This window comes from Zootoca vivipara, chromosome Z2 (assembly GCF_965207765.1).
Source record: "Zootoca vivipara chromosome Z2, rZooViv2.hap1.1, whole genome shotgun sequence".
In the NCBI taxonomy this organism is placed as follows: Eukaryota; Metazoa; Chordata; class Lepidosauria; order Squamata; family Lacertidae; genus Zootoca; species Zootoca vivipara.
In genome coordinates, this window is record NC_142585.1 from 20,185,091 (window position 1) to 20,210,205 (window position 25,115).

A 25,115-nucleotide genomic window follows, 5' to 3' on the forward strand; every position below is an offset into this window, starting at 1 on the left:
GACGGCTCCAGATTCAAACCCCAGCATCTCTAGGTAGCGCTCAAAGAGACCCATCTGAAATCCTGTGGAGTGGCTGCCAGTCACAGCTGGCAATACTGAGCTAGATGCAGTTCTGCCTGTGCTAATTGTTTTGATTATTCCAAAGTCTTATTCCTTTTGCCATCAAGATGCATGCCACTTGAATCGGTTGCTCTTTTGCGTGATGTAGCAGGGTGGGTTGGAAAGGAGAAGACTCACAGATGAGCTAGTCTGCAGTGAAAAAGAGAGAGGGTAATCTAGTCCAACCTCTCTGCAATGCAGGCATCTCAACTAAAGTGTCCTTGGCAAATGGCCATTCCCCCTTTGCTTCAAGACCTGTGTCTCTATGCTGGCCAGCCTCTTGAGTGCCCGCTTTAAAATGGGATAAGGCAAAATCCTGGAGAATAAGGTTATCAGTGGTTACTAGCCATGACAGATATATGCTACTTCTAAGTTGCTGGAGGTCACAAGCAGGAGAGGGCTACTGCAGCCGTTTCCCTCCTACCATTAGGGTCCAGACCAGGATTTTCAAACCAAGAAGTTGACCATCCTTGCAATCTATTCATAAGTAGACTAAAAGTATCATAGTTAATAGGTTAAGCTTAGTCCAGTTTTAAATCCATAGTGCTCTGATTTATTGTGTACAGTATTCTATTTTGCCCCTTTGCTTGCTTTCCCCCTACTTTTTAAGAGACCAGCACATCTTTCTGAGATCTGGGAAGAGACTTGACGCGTGTGGGCTGCTGCCTTTACTCAACTTATAAGAGAACCATCTGGGGAAAACAGGATGTGTTGGTCTCAATCCCTAGGTTTTCAGATGTTTGCAAGAATGCAAGCTGCTTTGATCTCCAAGTGGGATAAAACAGCTGGAAACTACCCCTGCCTGCCCCAAAGCAATTTGTGCGTCAGTTGAACCAAAGTGTACAGGGTGAACTCCTCAGCAATTTGTTAAATTAATTGATTTGGTGCATCCCCAGTTTACCCCCTGGGGCTGTAGGTGACCAAAAGAAAAAGCGGGTGGGCAACATCTTCCAGAGTAAGATTCAACTGACAGTATTGCAGGGCTGTTGTGTTGTAGCTGGGCAAGTAAGCCCCAGCCAGTTTAGCCAGTGGTCAGGGATGTTGCAGGTTGTAGTCCAAAACATCCGGAGGGCACCATCTTGGCTCCTCCTAGTCTAGATTTAGTGGCAGTAGAAACTGCAGGAGGGTAAGAGAGCTGTTGCACTCGTGTCCTGCTTGTGGGCTTTCCAAAGGTATCTGGTGTTGATTGGTGTGAGAACAGGTTGCTGGACTAGATGGACCTTTGGTCTCACCCAGCAGGCTTTGTGTTATTATGCTCTGCAGGGTTCTAGGCATGAGTCTCTCCTAGCCCTGCTTGGAGATGCCAGGGACTAAACCTGGGACTTCTTGCATATAAGCCAGGTGCTCTACCACTGAACTATGCCCTGTTCCCCATCTTGTGGCCTAAGTGAATCATGTGTTGTGCAAAGGACTCCGTCCATTCCTAAATCTAGTACTAATCAATTTAATGGCAATGGGAGACAGACAGAGATAATGGTGTGAGACAGAAATCTACCCACTTTCCCCATTTTGTTGTTTTTGCAAATTTCCCTTAGCTGCCACCTCTTTAAAATAACACATTGCCACAGTTCTCAGGAGTCACAAGAATGAGAAATGTGCTTTTCCTCTGGAAACAAATGCTCTCCTCTGTGCCACAATGTGAACTTTTTAGACCAGTGCACTTCAATCTTGGGTCTCAGTCCAGATGTTGTATCTCCTATCAGTCTCAGCCAGCTTAGCCAAAAGTAATGGCGGGAGTTATAGACCAACAAAATCTGGGGACTGAAGGTTGATGATGAATGCTGTGTAGGACCAGGAAATACATCACACAGACAATTAAGAACTCAAGTCAGCTTTCTGCACATAATATTTATTAGAAGAACTGTTATGTAGAGATTAAACTTTTGGTTCAAAGAAAATAGGTTGGCAAGGAAAATGACGCAAAACATCTATAAGACCTATATCTCCCTTCCCAAAGCAGTTTGCAGCGGTACATGTCATTGAGGAAATAAAGCAATCAGTTAAACAACTTCTGAAATCACACTTGTTGCTTGATAAAAATCTGTGCTCTAAAGCCTGCAGAAAAAGAAGTCAGCCTAGAAGTTAAATATTGACCATAGACTTCTAACAAAAGATCTTGCCCAAGTCACCAGGTTTTATTGCATGCTTGTGTACTAATAATTGGTAATTTGCAGGAGTAGCAGGTATTTTAACTGGAGGCATATCTTTAAAACATATGAGGGGCATGATAAAAGAAAAATCTAATGTCTTAAAACTTGAACATGAAAGGTTTGATGAATATAGCAATTCACCATGTAGAAGGTTCGCTGAAAACTCTGCAAGAGTTTTGTCTTAAATTTCTGCAAGAGTTAAGTAGCTATAGCCTGAGGCTCAAAATTAGAGAAGAAGTTTAGGAGAAAGGTCGTAAACATTTCCCTTTGCTCCACACCTTCTGGACACAGCTCTGGTTTTTCCAAGTCCGTGTCGAAGCAGTTATGTTTTTGTTTTGCTTTCCCCGGGCAAATGTGTGTTTTACTACTGAATCAGAGCAAACAGCAATCTGGAAAATCTTATTGCCATTTGCTCCAATTCAGCAGTAAAATGCAGATTTTCCTGGGGAAAGTGCTGGGAGGGAATAAATCACCTTGACCTGGAGAGACCAGACCTGTACCTAGAAATGAGGCACAAAAGGGAGTGTGGATGAGCCCTAACATATTTGCTTCATAATGTTGTAATGAGCCAGCCAAAACACCCTGGTGCCTGACAGTACTTTTGGGCAGAGGTAGAGGGTCTCACTCAGAAGGGGAAATAACAAACCACTCTTTGAAGTGAAGGAATAGACATTACTATTTAAAAAGCCCCCCATGAGAAGACAAGTCTAGAGTCTAAAACGGTCACCACTATTTTTAGGTCCTGTAATAAGTTTAGTATGTTGAGTTAAAATGGTGGTCTTATTAATTAGCAGCCACAACAAACACTAATAATCTACTGGAGCCCTCTCAGCCAGGCAGGCATACAACCCTCACACTATTCTCAAGTGATCATCTCTAAACTCCTACCGCAATGTCTCTTGTAAAAATAATAATATCCAAATTACTATATGGATTTTTGAGTAACTGCCACGGTCAGTTTATCCCCAAATATCATCACCCCTAGTGACAGAGGAAAAAAGCTTACATACATGTACTAAGCTTTTCCAAGGGATCTGATAAAATTCAGATCCTGTAGAATTAATCTAAGTCTTGAAAAGCATATAGAGCTGAAAGGAAGTGCGAAAGACTGTCACTCTTCTCACTTCCTCCTTCAGCTCTATGTACTTTCAGAGAGAGAGAAAGACAACCACTCACACTACTTCATGATGATGAAGGACATTCATGTGCACACAACCCTATTCTCACACCAAGAATGATGACAAGGGAACGCCTTTCATGCAGTCACTATTATACACTGTGTAGGCCTGCCAGCTGTACATATGTATGCATTTACCCTGTGAATAACCTGTTGAGCAGTTTTTATTTAAAAGAAGAAAAAGCTTAAGAATATTCAAACCCACAACAGAACTGAGAGCATTTACATATTAGCTACAATGCAACTCAAACACATTCAGCAACATTTCATTTCTGTAATACATCATTACTGGATATATGAAGCTGTCCTATAATGAATAGAGATATGGGTCCTCTTAGCTCAGTAAATGTCTGTTGCATGGCAGTATTTGTCCAGGATCTTGGGATATGTTATCAATCCCCTGTTGCTCATGATCCTTTAAAAACAAAACACCTGGAAATGCCAGAGTTTAATGTTATGCATACAAGGCATGTTTGAACTGAGCTATGCCCGTTCCGTATGTGCCAAGGGTGGCCAGTTCCACATAGCTCCAAAAGAGGAAATGCATCATACGTGCACAAAAAGAACAGGTCACAGATTTGCATACAATTTGCACATGCTCATTTGTATGTCTAGCTACAAATTTAGAAAGAATTAATATAATAGAAATATTATAGCTTATTGGGGTAGACTGTGTGACCTGTACCTGCTCAGTTCTGCTGTCAAGGTGCTGTTGATAGGCTACTTTCAAGGCTTCTGCAGATCTGCCTTCTTATAGTACTTTTCCTTTAAGCTTGAATCAGACAGTCCTTCAAACAGAAAGTTGCATTCTAGGACATATGGCCACCCTCTCAGGTGTGCACGTCTCCATGTTGATTTTGTTTAAAAGCACCCCAAAATCAAAACATAGGATGTTTTCAGACTGTCATTTTTTTCAGGTGGAATTCAATAACGTATCAGCAAATTCAGGTAGCACAAATAAATATGATTCAGCTCTCTCGTGCAACAAACCTGCTCCCTACCCTCCACCCCCCAATAAATAACCTGGATTTTTTTTTCCCCAGTACTGATGGGGAAATGCATTGGAACATGCAGAATGATAATTGCCTGGTGTAACATTGTATAACTTAGCCACCAGAGACAGGATTTTTAAAGAGATTAATACCAGGAAATAAGGGTTGTCTCTGGAAGATAGGGACATTGTCCCTGTCTCCCCCTCTGCATCTCATTCACTTTAGCACTTGGACGAGTTTATCAGAATGAATGTAGGTAGTAAAGTTAAAGGAGTGAGTGTGAATTGCTTTCCCTAGGAAAAGGTGGCTAAAGAAGAGTAACATAAGAGCAGAGGAAGAACAGATGTTCGCTGGTCAGAAGGCAGTCAAATCATCTTGGCCCACGTGGGCTATGGTCTTCTCTTGGGTTAGGCTCTTCTGGCCAATGGAAATCTAAGAGAAAATTGGAGAATGAATGGACGATAATGAACTGGTTAGGCAAGGAACACAGCAAAGCAGTGGCACTCTGGAAGAAGAAGAAGAAGCGATGCAAAACAGCACAGTGGCAATATACCACTGCATACGGGCAACTACTGCAAAGTTGAGCTGCTGCTCCTGCCAGTTAATAGCCAAAGATGGGGGAAGGCTGACAACCAGATTGGCTGCTACAACAGAGCAGCCATAGGAATGTAGGAAGCTGCCTTATCCTGAGTTAGACTGTTAGTCCATCTAACTCAGGCCTCATCCACACTTTCTCTTCTCCCACTGCTTTCCCCTGGGGAAAACAGCTCTTTAGCATTTTGCTGGATCAAACAGCAATTCTTGTTTCCTCCACATTGACGTTTACTCTGATTCAGCACTACAGAATGAGTTTTCCCTGTGGAAGGAGTAGGGCAATGCTTTTTTAGGCATGCAAGAAGTGGAAGCATGGCTGAGCTCTCAGTATTCCCCCTTGGCTAGCAATGGCTCTCCAAGGTTTCAGACAGGGGGACATTCCTAGCCCTACCTAGAGATGCTGAGGATTGAACCTGGACCTTCTAACTGCAAACCAGTGAGCTATGGCCCTACCTCTTGGAGGGAGGAGATATTAGAAGGGCAGATAAAGACTGGAGAGACCAGGGTTCAAATCCTTCCACTCAGCCATGCAGCTGAGGATAAAATGGGTAAGAGAGAAAAGGATCACATATACTATCCTGATTTCCTTGGAGGAAAGGGATTAGTTATAAGATGTTTATGTGATCCAGATCCAGCTACATTATGCATCGCAGCCACACTGTGCCTGCATCATCGGTGCCAAGCATATTATTAGTATATAATTACAGCAGTTACAATGATGACAGAACATATCATTAGGATTCCTAGAATTCCTTAACAGTGTTGAAAGTATTCCACATTCATTACCTGTAACATCCGACAATGCAGGACATTATTATCCCTATGTTGCTGATGTCAGGGATAGGGAATGTATCCAATGTTAATCATACTAAGAGTAGGCCCATTGAAATGAATAGATATGACTGACTTAGGTCCATTAACTTCACAAAGCCATTCCCAAGTAAAACAACCCCTTGAATTTAAAGTTAAGCTGAGGCGAAAAGAAAAAAGAAAAGAAAATTCCCATTCCCACACCCACACCCACACCCACACCCACCTCACCAAAAGAATAATATTTTGCCATTTCTTCTCCATTTTTTAAAAATGGGGTGGTGTGTGTGTGTGTGTGTGTGTGTGTGTGTGTGTGTGTGTGTTGGCTGCCATTTAACTCCCACAATGCTTCAAAATGCAGCTAAGGCCAGGGCACAAAGCCGTGGATGTGTGTTTGCAGGAGGGAGAAGTTGGCTATTGCTACCACTAACAGTGAGGTCTGCTCTGTAAGAAACTGTTGGAGAATCTGCTGTATCCTGGGGGTGTGTGTGATTTGTTTTGTTTTGTTTTGTTTTGCAGGGTGAGAGGTGTCCTCCCTGCAAATTTCAAAAAAAAAAATTGAATAAGGAGGGGAAGGAAAAGAAACCGTTGGACAATTTTTCCTTCCCCTACTGAAATTCAGTAAAATTCCTTACTCCTTACTCTGCCTACAGATAGGGTGGGAAATTCTTCTATAGACCACGTGTGTACAGCACTAGCTAAAAGTTATAGATAGGTAGATATAATCAGCAATATTTCTGTTTCGGTATTTAGCCTCTGCCTCAGTGTTTTTCAACCATGGGTCTCATTCCAGATGCTGCAACTCCTATCGGCCCCAGCCAGATTAGCCAATGGAAAGGGATGATGGGAGTTATAGTCCAACATTATCAAGGAAACCAAGGTTGAAAAACAATGCTGTATACTATACTAGTGTATTTTCCCCCTCCTATCCTCTACCTCTCCATCCCATTTTAATGCTTCAGAGAAAAGGCCCCACTCACTTAGAAGAGCTTCTCATAGCACTTATCACAGTGGACAATGTCCCGGTGAATGAAGATTTTATCCAGGAGATCTCCCATTGGCTTGTGGCAAATCCCACACTGTGGAGAGAGAAGGAAGAAATAGCTGCAATTGAAATATGCCAAAGAAGGATATATCCAGAAGAATCCCAAACTGGTAGGGTGGCAGCATACAAAAGAAGATATTTATTCACACATCTCGGTTACAGGCAGCAAGCTTATTAATATTTTCAAATATTGCACATCAGTTATACAGCCACACAAAGAACAGGTGCTTGTGAAGATTCCGAAACGCACCGAATGCTAAATTTTCTTGAATTACCATCTACAGGAGGGATGGTGGAGACAGCTGGAAGATCTGCTTCCCCATCTTACACAGGAAGGTCCTCCCTTCTCTCTCCTCCACCCCGGTTGCCCAGCTTTCAGCTTTCAGCTGCTCTTTCTCCTTCCTCGTCCTTCTCTCCTGTCTGGGGCTGCCAAACCGTACCAGAAACTGACAGAACCCAGGGACCCATAGCAGATAATAAATTGTATAACCAATACCCTACTTTCGTGCCTGGTCTTGGTGTGGTGAAATAAGACATCTTGATACTTGTATACTACTGTTTTCAAAGGTTTCTGATTAATAAGTGTGAGGTTGTTCCCATATGATATAACCTCCCCATTTTCCCCTTGCCATATAGATCCATACGCATGAATTGTGGCAAAAAGAGGGACCTACCCGGAAGCAGTACTCATGGCAGCAGATTCTGAGGTTCTCAATGGTAATCTTAGCACAGTTACGGATCTCACGGCCACAATAAGTGCAGGTGTCTTCAGTTGGCCTGAAGTAAAGGAGGAGGAGGACTTAAGGACTTAGGAATGCATATAAGGGGAATGGGTTAACCACCACCAACTTGCCCATCAAGTGTCACTGCTCTTAACTGAAGCCTTCCTCTTGACTGATTTAAGTGAACAAAAACAAGCATCAGGAGAGCTAATCCCCAGTTGTCCACAATGCTGTATTTTTCTTGCCTTCTCTACACAAGGCCATGGATCTCACAGCCTCTACCATAGCTGTCAAGTTTTCCCTTTTCTCGCGAGGAAGCCTATTTAGCATAAGGGAATTTCCTTTTTAAAAAAGGGAGAACTTGACAGCTATAGCCTCTACATCTAAACAACATATTGCATTTTCCTGCTTTTCCAATTTTGTACAAAAGTTTTTTAAAACCTAAATCTAGCAAAAGAAAGAAGAAGAAAATGCATGAGGAAAAAAGAGGAAAATAACTTTGTGTGAGCAACCCAATAGGCTCCTTATATAAAAACCTTTTTTAAAAAAAAATTGCCCCTTGGTTCCAAAGTATGTAATGTTGTCCCATTGTAGGAATTATCACTTGGACATTGTAATTATTTGTTATAATGAAGCTTTCCAGGCTGACAAACGATCCTACCTTTTCGGGGGGCTGCTATTCAGAAAGCTGGCGCTGCTATAGCTTGTCCTCTCCAGTTCAGACAAATCAGCCAGGCTGCGACTGGGGGATGAAGGTAAGAATACATCATTACATGTACAACATTACATGTACAATTTAAGGGTTAATTATTTTAGTGTTAAAGTCAACTAGCCAAGAAGGGGACAGGTGGAGGTGTTACTTAGCAAGTAGGCAGAATGGCATGATATTTGCTGAGGTAGCACAAGCCATGAATGGCTGTGTAGTTCTGAGGGAGCTTTTCCTCTGTAGGCTTGGTTGAATGTCTCCCTTCTATATATAGTGGTGCCTCGACTTACGAATTTAATCCGTTCCGAAGGCACCTTCGTAGGTCGAAAACTTTGTAAGTCGAAAAGCTCCATTGGAAACGCGATTTCCCATAGGAATGCATTGGAAACGGAAAAAATTGTAAGTCGAAGCAACCCCATCTAAAAATTCGTAAGTCAAAAAAACCCTATCTAAAACTGCCGCGGTTTCCGTTCGGATGTTGAGAAATTCATAAGCGTGCAGTCATTTGCCCCATTCGTAAGTCGAAAAATTCGGTTGTCGAGTCGTTCGTAAGTCGAGGTACCACTGTACAAGCCTCTCTGTCCTTTTCTCCATAAAGTACTGTATAGCCTGTTTTCGTTCAGTTTTCCTCATTAAAGTGTGATCAGGATTTTCTCTCTTTGGACCCTATCTGCGTTATTCAAGTGACTTTGCAATCAAATATTGCATACAAGGAGGATTATTTACCCCCTCCTATATCCATGCCTTTTCTCATCTACTACATCATCAAATTTGGGGGAGCCATCTGAGGCATCTTCTGCATGTGTGGGGCCATTTTTTGGGTCATCAGAGCCAAAGTAGCCAAAGACAAACTAACAAAACTTTTTGCACACAGATTTATCCATACATAAAAATGGCATAGGCTTACAAGCTGCTGAGGCAATTATAGATGCACCCATCCACTCCATATTTCGTTCCCTTACCTATTGTAACGTGGTGAGGATGACAACTCTGTGCTGTTGACTGATTGCTTCACGAAGAGAAGGCCTTTGCTAAAAATGGCAAGAAACAGATTTTGAACAGGTTGTTTTCTACATCTGTCTGTCTATCATCTCTCTCCCTCTCCCTCTCTCCCCCCCCCTCTCTCTCATATCTATCATCTATCTAATCTATCATCTATCTATCTATATCACATTATTTCTATCCATTTTTAATTGTTTTTAATGATAATTTTTTCTATGTCTTAGCAGGGTGGGATGGGGTTCCATCTGTAAACCACCTCAAGGTGGGAGAATAAATATTTGTCTGTGTGATATAGTGTTTAGAGCCGGCATGTCCATTTCAGGGGCCTAATCCAGGCTGCCGGTTGGTTTAATCCGGGCCCTGTGGCAGTTTATTTCTTGGGGTAAAATCCTTAAAAAAGCTCAACAACTTCAATCCCCCCAAAAAGGTTGGCCCTTTGGTCGGCCCCCATGGCCCTTCACTTCATCAAATCTGGCCCTCTTTCAAAAAAGTTTAGACACCACTGGTTTAGAGAGTGCCAGACAAGGAGCAAGAACAGCCACATTCAGATCCCTAGCTCTGCCATGAAGGTCACCAGAGGGGAGTTCCAATGAATCCAATGAATTTAACAACAGCAATAATAATAATAGTAGTAGTAGTAGTAGTAGTAGTTTCAAAACCCTCATGGTTTGAAAGCATGTGTGAAGGGTACATGAGGTTGCAATGAATAACATTGCCCGCTCTTGCTGATGATATATGCAGCAGCCTTGCAAAGGGGCCATATATGGCTACAGATGAATACTACTACTACTACTACTACTACTACTACTACTTATTATTATTATTATTATTATTATTATTATTATTATTATTATTATTGCTGTTGTTAAACCTATAGCCTGCCTCTCCTCCAAGGAACTCAAGGTGGCATACATGTTTCTCCCCATTTTATCCTCACAACAACCCTGTGAGTTAGGTTAGGTTGAGAGGATGTGGCTGGCTGAAGTCACCCAGTGAGCTTCAAGGGTGAGTAGGGATTTGAACCCCGATCTCCCATATCTCTGTCCAGTACTCTAACCACTGCACCACACAGACTCATGCATGCTGGACTCCTCCACAGTGCCATATTATGGCTGGTGGAGGGCTGTTTGAAGGGTGAAGTTAACCAGTTCAACCTCCTCATGAGCCCTTCTCAGGTGACCGGGCTAGCCATGACCTCTCTCAGGCTGGATCTAGACACAAAGAAGTGATTCAGTTAAACACATTGTAGACTTCATACAGGGAAATCCCATTGGTGAAAAACGGGACTCCACAGCGCTTTATCTTTACCAACGTTGTCTTTACTCAACGTTATCTTTACCAACGTTGCTGAGTCCTCAGTCTAATCTACCTGACAGGGTCGTAGTGCCAAATCAATGTAGGAGAAAGGGGAACTTGTATAATATCCTGATCTCCTTAGAACATAGAGATGAAGGTGAGATTCTGGAAGTGCAGAAATGAAGGCCACATTCTGGGAACCACCAAGCAGTTCTGTCATTGTATTATTGTCACAAGCAGTATACAATGACGTGTGGGAGTGTGTAGCCATGAAAACTAGCTTCCCATTGACCCCCACTTTTTACCTTGATGTGGTGGGGTCTGAGTCATAACCAGAGGCTGAAGGATTCTTAAGCCGAGAGGAAGCTGCCGCAGCCCTCTCATCTGAATTCCTGTCAAGGGAAAGGAGATTAGATGAGCAGCACATCTAATTAGATGTCAGCTAAGGGGCATGTGTTAGAGAAGGGTAGACATTCAGTGTGGCATCCCTGCTGTACCCCCTTATTGCCTGAGCAGACATCAATGAATGTTTGGTACAAGGGCCAGGTGTAGAGAGTCCAAGAAACATCAGCACTGGTCACCTCCACAACATACATTTAAAGCACATGGCTTCCCACAAAGAATCCTGGGAACTGTAGATACAGGGAACCTCATGGAGATACAGTTCCCAGCACTATGAACAAACTAGGGCCAAATATCTGTGCTAGCAATCCTAAATTTAAAGCTTTGGCAGGTTGTCATGGGTGAATAATAATCCCACCCAAACCTATTTAACCACCTCATCTTTACCTTCTGATATCTGTGTCACAAATGTCCTTATAGAAAGGCACCCTGTGGCTCCTTGGGGAGCCAGTTATTGGGCCATCTCTGAAGGGGTAGTAGGACATACTGGGAAGAAACAGATATATCAGTGTTAGCAAAACAGCAAGAAATGTAAGAACAAATGAGATGATGCCTTTTATGGGTTGTCCCTAAATAACCAAAGTGAGATTTCAAAGTACATGTGCATTATTAAAAACACCAATTCCTACATTTTAAATAAATTAAGGCCCTTGTTTTGGTCCATACATATAAATTTTTATTCATTATGCAGATGCCCCTGTTCCTTTTGGATTAACCTTTAGTTGTTCCAGTAAAATATACTTTGCCTTTTGCTTTGTGCTTCTAAAGCACATTAAGCTCAGTTCTTGCACAGTACATGTTTCTCTGATAATAGTCACCACCAACAAAATATGGCACTGGATAATGCTCCTGGAAGCCAGCCATGTTCTTTTCCGGGACACTGCTTCCTATTCCCACAATTCCCCATTCTTTTCCCCTAACAAACCAGCCAGTATTCCATGATCACTGAACATGCTAAGTCCCCATTTGCCTATTTTGGATTACCCCACCCCTCCATTAGAGAATTTATTGTACTTCTATAAACCTAAATATTCCTTCAAGCCTGCTGATACCTAGAACAGAGCTAACAACTATGATGGCTATTCTCTGCTTCCACTGTCAAAAGGCAGTGTGTTTCTGAATTCCCGTTTCTGGAAACCGCAGGAGAGGAAAGGGCTGCTGCCCTCAGGCCTTGCTTGTGGGCTTCCCACAGACATCTGATGCGCCAATGTGAGATCAAAGTCCTGAACTAGATGGACCATTGGCCTCACCCACCTGAGCTATTCTTACATTCTCCGTCTTGCACACAGACTGTACCATTTTGGATGGACAAAGATGGATACTTGAAGAATGAGTTTGCTATTAGTACATAGAATTCTGGCATGAGAAGTAACTAAGTCGGCCACATATTTCAAAATGTTCTGCAGGACAAGCACGCTGCAGGGATAAGAAGAAGTTCAGCTAAACCATGTTTTACTCACAGAGGGTTGAACAGGAATGCACACAAGCATGGGATCAGCAAGGTTAGGATAATGGTGATGCCTATTGCAATAATGCTATCCATGGCAGCTATCATGAGCTGATTTTTCCTCCCTACTCTCAAGCCATCACTGGTGTTCTTGCATATCCTGCCTCCTTGCTATCATGTTATCTGGTTGTGATGATTCGTAAGTTACTGCTTCCACTGACTTCTGAAGACTCTTATTACTATACAGACCGGAATCCAACTGATCTGAACCAGGTCATAAGATTCTCAGGTCCAATTCCCACACCACTTTCACTCTACTGCTCTCAATGGATTTCTTACTTAGGTCTTTTGGACTGTTCAAAGCCTCTTTACCTTCCACTGTTGAATGCTTGGTTGTTCAGGTATGATGTTATCTCATGACTGATCTCCAACTTCCTGGCATTGGATGGCTGGTTGCTCAGATATGATGACATTCCATGCCTAGTCTCTGAGCTGATGGTATTGTTGGGTTGGCAATCCAGATATGGCAATCTCTTGTGATCTCTCTCCAACACACTGGGGTTGTCCATATAGGTTGGCATCCTATGACTTGTCTCTGACATGCCCAAAGTAACCCCCCTGGAGAGACTGAAATAAATCCTAATTGTCATCATAGCAAGATCTCTCAGAAGATGACTCTGTTGCCTATCTGGCATGATTAACTATTGGAGTAGTTCATCCATAAAACATGGAGAATCTCAGCACCATGTTTGCTTTACAAGATAGAATGTTGTCTCCTCTGTCCAAAGCTGAGGAGACAGCAAGATAGTTTGCAAGTCCTGGCATGTATTAATATGTAACGGTGGGTAAATTTATCCAGATGGAAAGCAGCTGGAGGAAAAGGAAGCCCACAACATCTGGTGGTGCTAACAATGCCAAATAGTTTGCAAAACTGCAAACTATTTAAATGCTGAGGAGGAGGAGGAAGAGTCAAGGACAAACAAGGCAGCAATCCAAAGCAGAAATCAATAGATCTCACATCCAAATAAATGTGTTTAGGATTAGAACACTTGAGTGATAAAGAAGGAAATTTTTAACCAGTCTGAAAAATAAGGGAAAGTGCTAGAAAGCTAAGCTGCACCACCTTTTTTTTAAGCCACCAGATCAGCTACGGTAAATCCTATAGAAAAAAGTAGAACAAGTTAGTCCCAATGAATCCCTCTTGCGTTTAATGGGACTGTTGGAACTAACTTTAGCTGGATTTGGAGCTACAGAATGATGAAAGCTTAATGAGAATAAAAACAAATAGCCAAAATATCAAATCTAATGAAGTTTGTTCAGTAGACATGTTTTGTTTTGTTTTGTTTTCTAAACCAGATTGCCATTCTGGAATATTTGGCTATTTGAAATAAATTCTGATCAGCAGGATGCAAAGGTATACCCATGGATGCTGAAAGAGCTAGATGAGGAACTTTCAGAGTTAGCAGCATCTATTTGGAGAACTCAGTGGAAGATGGATGAAAAGACTGTAGAAAGGTAAATAATGCACTATGAACATATTTCACATTCTAAATAAAGGCCTTGGCACAGTCCTACACAACATATGAAGAAGTTAATATCCCCCTCTCATTCTGACTGAAAATCTGACCTGTGTTTTGGTTTCTAACTGATTAACAAGACACACAATAGGTCACAATATGCTTATTGCCAGCCTGAAATTAAGTGATGTTCCGATTTCTCATTAACCACTTCTGTCAGCGTGTTTGTCAAATTAACTAGTGCCACAAAACCGAGAAGGACTGTAAACAATAAGAAGAATAGGATTAGGTTTAAAAATGATTGGCCGTAAAGCAGTAATATAAAATGAGAAGATTATGTAAATATGCCAGAAAAAATAACGCAACAAGAGAAACTTCATCTCAGGAAGCCCTAGAGTGCAGATAGCACAGTTCCACAGGATAAGCAAGTTGAAAAATACTAATACTACACCCAGTTTTGATTGCCGCTTTAAGAAAGGTGTAAAATTTACAACTCAAGCAAATTTAAATGGATTCACAAGACAGGAACAAATGAGATCAACTGCTAGAATGTTTGGGAAGGGACTCAAGAACTCAAGATGCTGAGCCTAGAGGGACAAAGATTAATGATTTGCAACTTTCATATAACAAGGGGAAAAAGTGAAGCAAATGCTTTCTCTCTTGTCAAACATGGAAAAGACAAGAGGCAACTGAACCGAAGTCATAGCAGGTGAATGTTTGTTTCACTGTCATAACCATCATGACATAGGTTGGTATCATGACCTTGCCTGTACACTAAGATCTGCATTGAAGGCCCTCCTTGTGTGTCTGCTGGAATGGCTGATTAGGCTGATGTGTGCAACAGAGAGTCACGGAACTCCCTTCTGAATGACTTATGCATGCCCCCCTTTGGCACAGGCTTTCAAGAAGGCCCTGAAAACATCTCTCTTCACTGCTAGAGCGGTGGAACCCTCTGCATGCAAAGCAGGTGCTCTACTCCCTCTTCCTGCTGCTTATACTCAGCATGTGGCATTTCCCTGTTTGTGGTGAAATAACCCATCAAATTTAACATGCCGTCAGCATAAACCACAATTTTGCATGCTGACGTAACTCGTGAGAGGGTGTGCACTGAGCACGCAATTCCTGCTCGCTGTCTTCTGTGGATGCGCAGCTAGGGAAGTGTTGTGGGCTATGTTATAAAAAAGTATTCATCCTTTTCAGTGAAGAGATAAAATCTATCAGAAGCTTGCAGCAGCAGCAGCAGCAGCAGCAGCAGCAACCCATTATGTACATTTACTAACTGAGACTCTTTCATTACCTGCCATTGCTTGGCCCCTGTCCTACTCCTGTCCATTTCACAGCATCCTCAGACATAGAAATCAAGTAGGTGCACATGGAACAATAAAACAATGGAGAAAGAGTTTTGTTTGCTTTGTTTTCTCATGACAGGATGCTCTTAAAGAGCAGGATAAGAGGAAGAGGTGGAAATGGCAACCCTACAGAGCACTGGTGGGGGGGGGGAAATGATATTTTTACAACAGGGATAGGGAACCTGTAGCTCTCTGAGTGTTGCTGGATTCCAACTTCCATAAGCCCCAGTCAGCATGGCCAATGACCAGGGGTGATGGAAACTGTAATCTAACAACAACTAGAGGGACATAGGTTCCCTGCTGTAGTAGAAATGTAAATAATACTCAATGGTTTTAAAAGAGGTTAAGATTATCTGCACCTGCTGGCCACAATGGTGATGTTCTCCTTCCACTGTTCCTCTGAATACCAGTTGCTGCGAAGCTCAGGTGGGCAGAGTGCTGTTGCACTCATATCACACTTGCGGAATTCCCACAGGTATCTGGTTGGCTACTGTAAGAACTAGACTAGATGGGCCTTTGGCCTGAGCCAACAGGGCTCACCTTGCATGCTTATTCCCTATGTTGCAGGTGTGGGTACCAAGGTAGAGAGAGAGAGAGAGAGAGAGAGAGAGAGAGAGAGAGAGAGAGAGAGAGAGAGAGAGAGAGAAGCCTGCTGAAGGCCACCTAAGTCAGTTTATGGTAGAGACAAGATTTCAACCTGGGACTCTCTATGTTTCTGATGGGAGCTGGAGTCCGTTGACATCTGGAGGCCTACAGGCTCTCCGGTAATGCAGCATCTTCCCAGGCCACAGCTCAAGCATGAAACTATGAGATCAGCGAGGAATGGCAACCCTGCAGACACTGCAGTCTTCCATGTTTCCTTACCTTGATGTGTCCGAATCTGACCCGTGCTCTCCCTGTTGGCTTTCCGGAGTGGCAACGCCACTCTCCATAGAGAGAGAACTGGACCTGCCAGGGAAATAGAGGGGATGTAAACATATGTATGTGTGTGCAAACCATGCTTTCCAACATTCCATTGCTGTGAGCATTTGGGTGGAGATGGCCAGAAAAATAAGCATCCCTGCTCAAATCCTTGTGAGCAAGTTGGAGACAAGTGGAACCTTGCATACAGCACACAGTGATACCTTGGTTCTCAAACGCCTTGGTACTCAAACAACTTGGAACCCAACACTACAAACCCGGAAGTAAGTGTTCCAGTTTGTGAACTTTTTTTGGAAGCCAAATGTGCTCCGTTTTGAATGCCACACTTCCAATTTGAGTGCCATGCTCCCATTTTGAGTGCCACACTTCCGTTTTGAGTGTTACGCTGGGGTCTGTCTGTTTTTGCTATTTTATTTTGTGTTTTTGCAGCTCATTTTATTTTGTTTTTGTTGTTTGGTTCCGGTTTCCGCCTGCAGGAATGGCGGACCTGTTTTCCATCCCTCTGACCTTCGTAAGGAATTTGGCGGTTGCTAGGGGAGTAAATGGCAACCCCCTACCCTCTCCGGGGGTTACGGAGAGGGGCCGCTGGCCCGCGATGCCCCCAGACCCACTCCGACTGTTTATGGAGTGGGGGGAGCTTGGGCTGAAGCACTTACGAGGGCCAGGACTCCCGGACGCTAATCTGCATGGCGGGGATTTCCATGATTAAAGAAGATAATTAGGCTTAAATCTATGGACATACTTCAGAAGGAGGGGCAGAAGTGCTGTTTACTGCCGAGAAATCGTTGCTGCTGAGGGTGAGGAGTTAAAGGCTGTATTTCATCTGGAAGAAGGATTGATGGGGACGGAGCGATAAGGGAAGCGAGTCTTTCTTTTTTATTTTTTTTCATATGAGTTACTTCGTACCTTCCCAGACGTGATGTCCTGGCTTGTTTGGAGTGAAAGAGAAGCAAAAGACTGTGTGAGTTGAACTTTATAAACTGTTGTTATTGAGTATATTTTTTGAAGATGAGGAGTTGCTGACGAGAAAAGCCCCCCTCTAGTTGGATGGGAGGAGTGCCTGGACGCGTTCGGAGGATTTATGAGTTGTGACGCACTTTGAATTGGAGCAGCGACCTGAAGCTAAGTTCAGCTCTAGGGCAAGGAGATCCATTAATTTACCAAGAGCCTATGCATGGTGTGAGGTCTGGTTCTTCTGCCTGGAAAAGCTGTAAATTTTATAAAGATCATTAATCTATGAGAGAAAACGAAAGTGATTTGAGTTTTTTTAAGATGGCGCTGCTTCGTGTTGAGAGTCGACGCAATAGGGACGCTCCAGACCAAGAAGATTTATGGGGAGGCTCGACTGATTAACTCACACAGGAGAAAGAACATTTGTGAAACTTTGTTTGACATTTATCTCAGCAGCTGGGAAATAATCGGTTGAAAGAGGAAAACATCTATGTGACTGTAAGGGAAAGATCTGGATTATTATGAACTCGGAGAGACGATTTGAACTTTAGAAAAAAGACGGCAGTGGACGGTTGCGAGGAATCCCCAATTTCTTGAAGCATGGGAACCCAAAAAAAAATTTCTAGATGATTTGGCATAACATTCGGTTTGATTGATATATATGTGTATAATTTGAAATAATGAATGTGATATAATTGGTTTTAATTGGAAAATTAATAAAAATATATTTAAAAAAAAAATTTTGTTTTTGTGATTGTGTAGAACCCAGTTCAGCTACTGATGGACTGATTGTGTGACTGCATTACATTGTTTATTGCTTTCATTTTATGGATCAATGTTCTCGTTAGATAGTAAAATTCATGTTAAATTGCTGTTTTAGGAGTTGTTTTTAAAAGTCTGGAATGGAGTAATCCGTTTTGCATTACTTTCAATGGGTAAGCACACCTTGGTTTTGAAACGTTTTGGTTTTGGAACAGACTTCCGGAACGGATTAAGTTTGAGAACCAAGGCGCCACTGTACTGTGTGGAAAACATAGAGAGAAGCTGTTCACTTCAAAACTGCACTGCCACAGCTTTCTCCCTTCTAAGATAGGATATATCTGTTTTTTTCCAAATATTAAATTCAGTTTGGCACATTTCTGCAAATATTTGTGCATTTATTTATTTCTACAGTCTGCATGAAAATTCATAATTGTCATGTGCACCTCCTCTAATATGCACAATTTGGTATGTGATTTTGCCTAGTATATGCATTTTTGCAAGCAATTTCCCCCAAACAGAATGCATCTATGTTTTCACAAGCATATGCATGCCCCCATGCACTTTTCATTCATATACACTTGTGTACGGGTTCTTTGGTGGGATAACTACATCACACAATTCAGAGAAGTGCAAAGTTTTGAAGGATAGTTTGGCTTTGGTTTGTGTATTGATTTGGGAAGTGTGAATTTTGCAAGTTCACATTTAATTACAAAGGGGGGAAGGATCTCCATTATACCTCCTTCCTTTCCCTGCCCGAAAGACCCATTTATTTCCCCTGCAACAGAGGAAATATGCAGGCAGTGGTGGAGACGCCAGAAAACCCAGTGAAGTTTGCTTCTGATAAGAAACTGATGCTACTTGCTTGAGTTCCATCAGGGAGAGGACCCTCCAAGAGCATTCTGTGAACAAGGAATGTCCTTTTCACAGAGTGATACTCCACCGCAGCAAGAACAGCTCTTGAACCCTGCACTCACCTTGCACTTTCCAGCTCTGACTCATCCCTTTTGGCAGCTCTCAGGAGTTCGCCTTGGATGCCGGTACTAAGGCTGCTTTCACTGGACCATGAACCAGATCTGACCGAGGAAAGACAGTAACACTGGCAAATCTTATCCATTGAAAAAAGAAGAATACAGATGCAATATACCTCTCAATACCAGTTGTTGGGAATCACAAGTGGGGTGAGCTCTGGTCTTGTTTGCAAGCTTCCCATAGGACTGCCACACTAGTTTATCTCTGCTGGTTGTGTGACAGTTTGTATATTTTCTTGGCTGCTTTGTTTTAATGTGTATTTGATTTTAATGTAAATCTGGCAATGAAGACCGGAAAAGGAATATCTGAAATAAATGGGAGAACAATCCAGCCCTCTGAACTGCCATGAGCCATGCCATCACCTGATCTGGGATTGGTTTGGTTTGGTTTGGTTTGCTATGCTATGCTATGCTATGCTATACTATGCTATGCTATGCTATTCAATCCTGGGTTCTCGTGCAGCAAAGGGGCTTCCTTCCTCTCTCCCTCCACCACACCTTCTGCTTTGCCTAGTGTGTGGTAGGGCTGTACCACTCCATCATGCCCTGCTATTGTTTGCCAGGGATTAGGGCTGTAGCCTAAGTCAGTGGTTCCCAACAGGTGGTCCGGGGACCCCCAGGGGTCCGCGAGCTATGCCAGAGGGGTCCTCAAGATCCTATTAGAATAAAAAATATATTAAATATATTTCGTATGATAACAGATTTTTTGTTTTGGCCGCTTCCTGCATGAGCAGAGTCTAGCGCAAAACTAGAATTAGATAGAGGCAGTAGTTTTGCTGTATGCCGCAAGGACTACAAGAAACTTGGAGATAAGGCAATGAAAAAGATCCTTCCATTTGCAACCACATATCGGTGTGAGCAAGCATTTTCTTCCATGTGTTTCATGAAAAACAAATATAGGAATCGGCTCAACATGCGGTCGGATTTCAGAGTGAAAGTTTCAAGTTTGGAACCTAATATTTCAGAAATAATGGACTCAAAGGACAGATTTAACTCATCTCATTAAGAACTGAAATTTAAAACTAACTGTATACTGATGGAGTACTCTGTTGTAACTGTAAAAAACGTATAAATATAAAATATAAAAAGACTCTTAATTTGGCTCTCACTTTTTAATTTTAGGATTAGGAATTAATGGGGGTCCTTGTCACAATAGCGGCTCGATGAGGGGTCCTCGAGAAAATTTTGTTGGGAACCCCTGGCCTAAGTATAAATAAATAAAGGAAACTGAGCATGCTCAGTAAGCATGGAATACTGATTGACAGTTTTGGAGAAAAACTGGAAAACAAAGTGGGAGAGGGAATGGAACGTTGTTGTTTGAACTCTGGAGACAAACATTTCACACCGCAACATAGTGCTGCAGGGACCCACTTATATATACATAGATTACAGAAGCAAGAGTTACTTTTAAGGAACAAACGCACAGGTGAAAAATGCCATTGGCATACTAGAGACAGTGGAGCTGCAAAATATCTTCAACAACGGGAAGGTTCGACAGGGTCCTCCTCTCACTGCTTCTGCGAAAGGTTTTAAAGAAAGCAGCTCATCTGACTTTTGCCCCGACTATATCAAGCAGCGAAGGTGGAACCTTCTGTTGTCTGCCTCCTTACTTTGCCAGATGAGCTTCCACCTTTTTGTATTCTGTGTCACTTGGACTCTCATATGCCATCTCTTGCATAGCCTTCTTCTCAAAGTCAGAGAAAGATCTGCAAGAAGAAAGGAGACGGTTGCGGACCCACTTGCAGTGACACCTCCCCAGGGAGCAAGACCTAGCCATAGAAGGTGAACAAACTGGACAAGACAATGTTCTTGGATTTAAAATTGGCCGTGACTTTATTGATTCCAGGTGTAGGTAGGATTTGACTTAGGCACTGGATGTATATTATCTCAGCCTCCAGGTAGAGGGCTGACACATGGGATTAATGAGTTCTCCCCAAGACGCAGGTCTACATGGATGGCCCTTCCAGGCCGCTGAAGGAAGCTCTAGGGCCCATCTGCCCCATGTCTTGGCTTTTGGACAGAAACTTCCACCTAGCTCCCTTTAACAGGGTACTTTGTGATCACACGGTTTTGAGGTAAGGGTGATACACCACTTCACCCCTGGCCAGATGTTAGACTAAAAGGATTCCACCTAATGCCTTATCGAGCCGAGTTGCAGCTATTGCTATGGGGAAGGCAAAACCTGCAAACGGGGCCAATCTGTTTGCAGGCAAATTCCTTCCTAGCTCCGAAAACGGCAACCATTACTGAACCACAGGAATGCCAGTAAGTGCAGTGCCCTGGGAAGGAAGGAAGGAAGGTTGGCATACAAAATCCACAGCATCACTAAATGGGGTGGAGAGACGGAGGGTTGTTCTTCGCTTGACTGCAGTCCCAAGTGTGGGCACAGTCAGCATTTCTGTAGGCTAGGGGCAGACAGGAGAGAAGCTTGCTCTACTCTGGTCCTCTTACAAGCCCCGCCTGCTCAGCCTGGCCAGATGGGCCAGAATTCAAATAACCAGATGGCAGGAACACCCGCCACTCCAAGCAGCCAGCCTCGGGATTCCCCAACTGCTGGCCACCTCGCCCAGCATTGCTCCCTGGGACTTGAGGCCCTCTGCGACAGGCCGCAACCGTCGCCCATCCTGGGACTGGGTAAGCTGGCAATTGCAGTCCATCCTAAAACTATTGTCATCCATAACATTGCCAGAAGGTGCTCCTTGCTCCCATTTGACAATGGCTACATGCACACCATGGCTCTCGCAAAGAATCCAGGGAACTGTAGTTTGTTAAGGGTGCTGGGAATTGTAGCACAATGAAGAGTAAAGTACAGTCCCTAGGACTCTTTAGGGGGAGCATCATGTGCTTCAAATACAAAACGAATGAGCTGCCACCTGTTTGGATTTTGCCGGGCATTTGGCTGATTTCCGCCTGGACACTGCTGCCGACTGCAGTATTCTGGATATGTCCGAGAAAATCCGGACATATGGCAAGCCTAAATTAACCCACATGAACACAATGAATTACTGCAGGACCAATGACACTAATTCTTAGCATGGCTTACGAAGCTTTAGGACAACATATCTCTGATGAATTTTCTGGAAGTCTGAGTAGCTGTGTGTAGGGACCCTTAATAATAATAATAATAATAATAATAATAATAATAATAATAATAATAATAATTTTATTTATACCCCGCCCTCCCCAGTGAGAGCCGGGCTCAGGGCGGCTGACATCAATAAAATTACAATAAAACATAAAAGAAAGAAAAACAATTGATTAAAATGCAGATTAAAATACAATTTAGATTTAAAAATTGTTTTAAAATGCAGCCTCATTTTAAAATGCCCCAAATAAAAAACCAAAGGCCAGGCAGAACAGCTCCATCTTGCAGGCCCTGCGGAAAGATGTCAAATCCCGCAGGGCCCTGGTCTCCTTTGAGAGAGCGTTCCACCAAGTTGAGGCCAATACTGAAAAGGCCCTGAATACTGAAAAGTGCAGGGATGGGGGACCAGTAGCCCTCCAAATGCTGGTGGACTACAATTTCCATCATCCTTGAGAATTGCTTCAGCTGAGGTTAGGCTTTAGAATTTATAAATGAACCCCACCTAAAAAAAACAACTCCCAAAAGCAATTTGCAACAATAATAAAATGCAGTGATAAAAATACATAAGCATATTCAAGACACAGCCAGAGTAAAAACATCCAATCGTTGGTGCTGCCCAAATGCACAGGGTGGGAGGGAAGAATTTCTGGGCACTGAAACAAGGACAAGCTGGTGCCAAGCAGGCCTCCCTGTAGATAACAATCTATAGACAGAGAGCAGCTGTTTGATCAATATACTACCATATCTTGCTAAATTTCATTCACACCACCAGGCATGTTATGACACAACAGCAGACCACATTGCATGCTTCTGTTCCTCCATTATTTTACCCATGAAAAGGGCAGTAAATAACTATATGCTGGAATACCACCCCAAATTTTGTCAGATGGCAACACAATCCATGACAATCATGGGAAAATTATAGATCAAAACCCCCGTAATTTTCCAGGTTAGCAGGTAGCAAATAGATTTCTTTTCCTGTAGGCAATTAACACAGATATTAGCACTAAATTCCCCCGTGGATTCTGCTAGATTTCCACAAGTGGCTTTTATGTCATGTGAAAGATCATATAAAATGCAGAAATCATCAGGAAGATGGGAAATTCAGCCCTGGTTTGGGAAGTGTAGATTAGGTTGGCTTGCTTTTTAAAGCATACTGAATTGAATTCCCAACCCCATTCCTAATTATGATAGCCAATTCCTCCAAGATTATGTGACACACACACACACACACACACACACTCAAATCAAGGGGGGGAATATGGAATATTTCCCTAAAATTGGACTCTTAACCTAAGATAACTGAAACCTGGTTCTGACATTCTGGGAAGAAGGCTGATGACAATATAGCCAAAATGCCAATTTTGCTTTTTCCTATGTACCTTTTTGAGCCAGCATCCCCATCGCTGTCAAAGTGGGTGGGAACACTATACGTTGCTCCAGAAGGAGTATCGGTGCTGTCCCTATTGAAAGAGCCAGTCCTAGCAGAGACAGAAATATGTTTCAGTGTTAGATGAATATTCAATGCCTGGATTTGCTGGTTTTCCTCTTCCAGCCTCATCCCCTTTTTCATTTGTATTGTGACTATTAAACTGTAAGCCCATGTGCAGGGAGCATGCTGCTGTTCTAAAGTCTTTTCAGAAGCACTTTAGGTGCTGCTTACATGCAATTGGGGGCCCTACAGCAGTTGTATTGGGAAGTTTTAAATGCTTGATATTTTACTGTTTTTATATATGCCGTAAGCCGCCAGAGTGGCTGGGGAAACCCAGCCAGATAGGTGGGGTATAAATATTATTCTTATTCTTATTAATGTTTTTGTTGTTGGTGAGTTAGCTGCCCACTTTCCCCTTCCATGCTCACACAAAATCTGTGTGAATTCTGTGACTTGTGAACTCAGGCTCCTGTATTTGGCCTCCCTGGTGGAGCTTCCCTCTTTGTGATCTGGGGCAGATCTGCCAAGAAAACATCCAGCAAATTTTTGTTACGCATGAAGCAACACGGATTGTCAATGGCTGCTGAGCATGACAACAGTATATTCTGCCTCCAGTATCAAAGGCGGAATGCTGCCACTGAATGCCGGTTGCTGGGGAACACAAGTGGGGGGAGAGAGTGCTGTTGCACTTGTCTCATGCTGCTGGGCTTCCCACAAGCATCTGAGTGGCGTCTTTGAGAGCAGGACGTTGGACTAGATGGGCTTTTGGCCTGATCCAGCAGGATTTTCGTGTGTGTGTTCATGCATCTCATTTCCCAGCGTTAACTTCCCAGGAAAAGAAGGGAACAGGGAAGAGCCAGTTTAAATCTTCACTAAGCTTAGGAAGCTCATTTGGTGACCCTGGGCATAGATACAGCGTGTTGTAGGGGTTAGAGTGTCAGACCTAGAGGGCTAGACTTAGAAGATCCAGGTCCATTGCTGCACATGAAATCCAGTAAGTGAAATTGGGCCAGATTCAGCTTTAACCTACCTGAGAGTGTAGGAAAGGGGTATAGCTCAGCGGTAGGGCATCTGAGAAGATCCCAGGTTCAATTCCTGGCACCGCCAGGTAAGTCTGGGAGGGACCCTGGAGAGCCACTTCAGATCAGTGCAGTCAATACTTAACTGGGTGATCTACTGGAATACTGTGAGGTGTTCTAATGTACATTCTTCTTAGGGATGAATTGGCAGCTGCTGAAATTGCAATTATGGTGCCTTTTTTCAGGTGCAGGCTAATTTTAGGACCTTGGAACAGAGCAAGGTGTGGATTTCAGGGGTGCCAACAATGAAATTATGTGAATATTCTTGTCCATGGGAGGTTACTACCCTGCTAGAATTCTAATTAAACTGAATTGAAATGCTGTGGAAATGAGGTGAGTGGAGGCAGAAGCCATGCCCGCCCCACCCACTTTTAGGGAGAAGTCTTGCCACAATTCAGGAGCTTTGTGCGTAGAAGAAATGACAGCACAGCAGCCAGAGCTTCATTTCCACAGGCAACGACAAAACTACCCCCCCCCTCCACAAGGAAGCTGTCCCCACTACCCTCCTTTCCACCACTGTAAATGCCACCCTCTTTTGGGTTTCCTTGG

At 43.0% G+C, this 25,115-nt stretch overlaps 1 protein-coding gene across 19 annotated transcripts in view; it reads right to left on the reverse strand.

Annotated features, from left to right (window-relative positions):
• Positions 1-1,932: 1,932 nt before the first annotated feature.
• The window catches only part of ZNF185 (zinc finger protein 185 with LIM domain), a 71,169-nt gene continuing 47,986 nt past the window's right edge, over positions 1,933-25,115 (reverse strand). For 7 of the 19 annotated variants that reach the window (XM_035113828.3, XM_035113827.3, XM_088664582.1 and 4 more), the window contains 12 exons: positions 23,438-23,536; positions 20,581-20,676; positions 18,917-19,015; positions 16,173-16,256; positions 12,815-13,069; positions 11,383-11,481; positions 10,899-10,985; positions 9,258-9,326; positions 8,251-8,331; positions 7,542-7,644; positions 6,803-6,901; positions 4,711-4,850 (listed from right to left, as the gene is read on the reverse strand). In XM_035113828.3, coding sequence (XP_034969719.2) covers positions 6,803-6,901; positions 7,542-7,644; positions 8,251-8,331; positions 9,258-9,326; positions 10,899-10,985; positions 11,383-11,481; positions 12,815-13,069; positions 16,173-16,256; positions 18,917-19,015; positions 20,581-20,676; positions 23,438-23,536 — 1,171 coding nt within the window. In that variant the 3' untranslated portion in view covers positions 4,711-4,850. Of the gene's footprint in view, positions 4,851-6,802; positions 6,902-7,541; positions 7,645-8,250; positions 8,332-9,257; positions 9,327-10,898; positions 10,986-11,382; positions 11,482-12,814; positions 13,070-16,172; positions 16,257-18,916; positions 19,016-20,580; positions 20,677-23,437; positions 23,537-25,115 lie in introns of all 19 variants that reach the window. The other 12 variants (XM_088664591.1, XM_088664590.1, XM_088664589.1 and 9 more) reach the window with 9 other exon arrangements.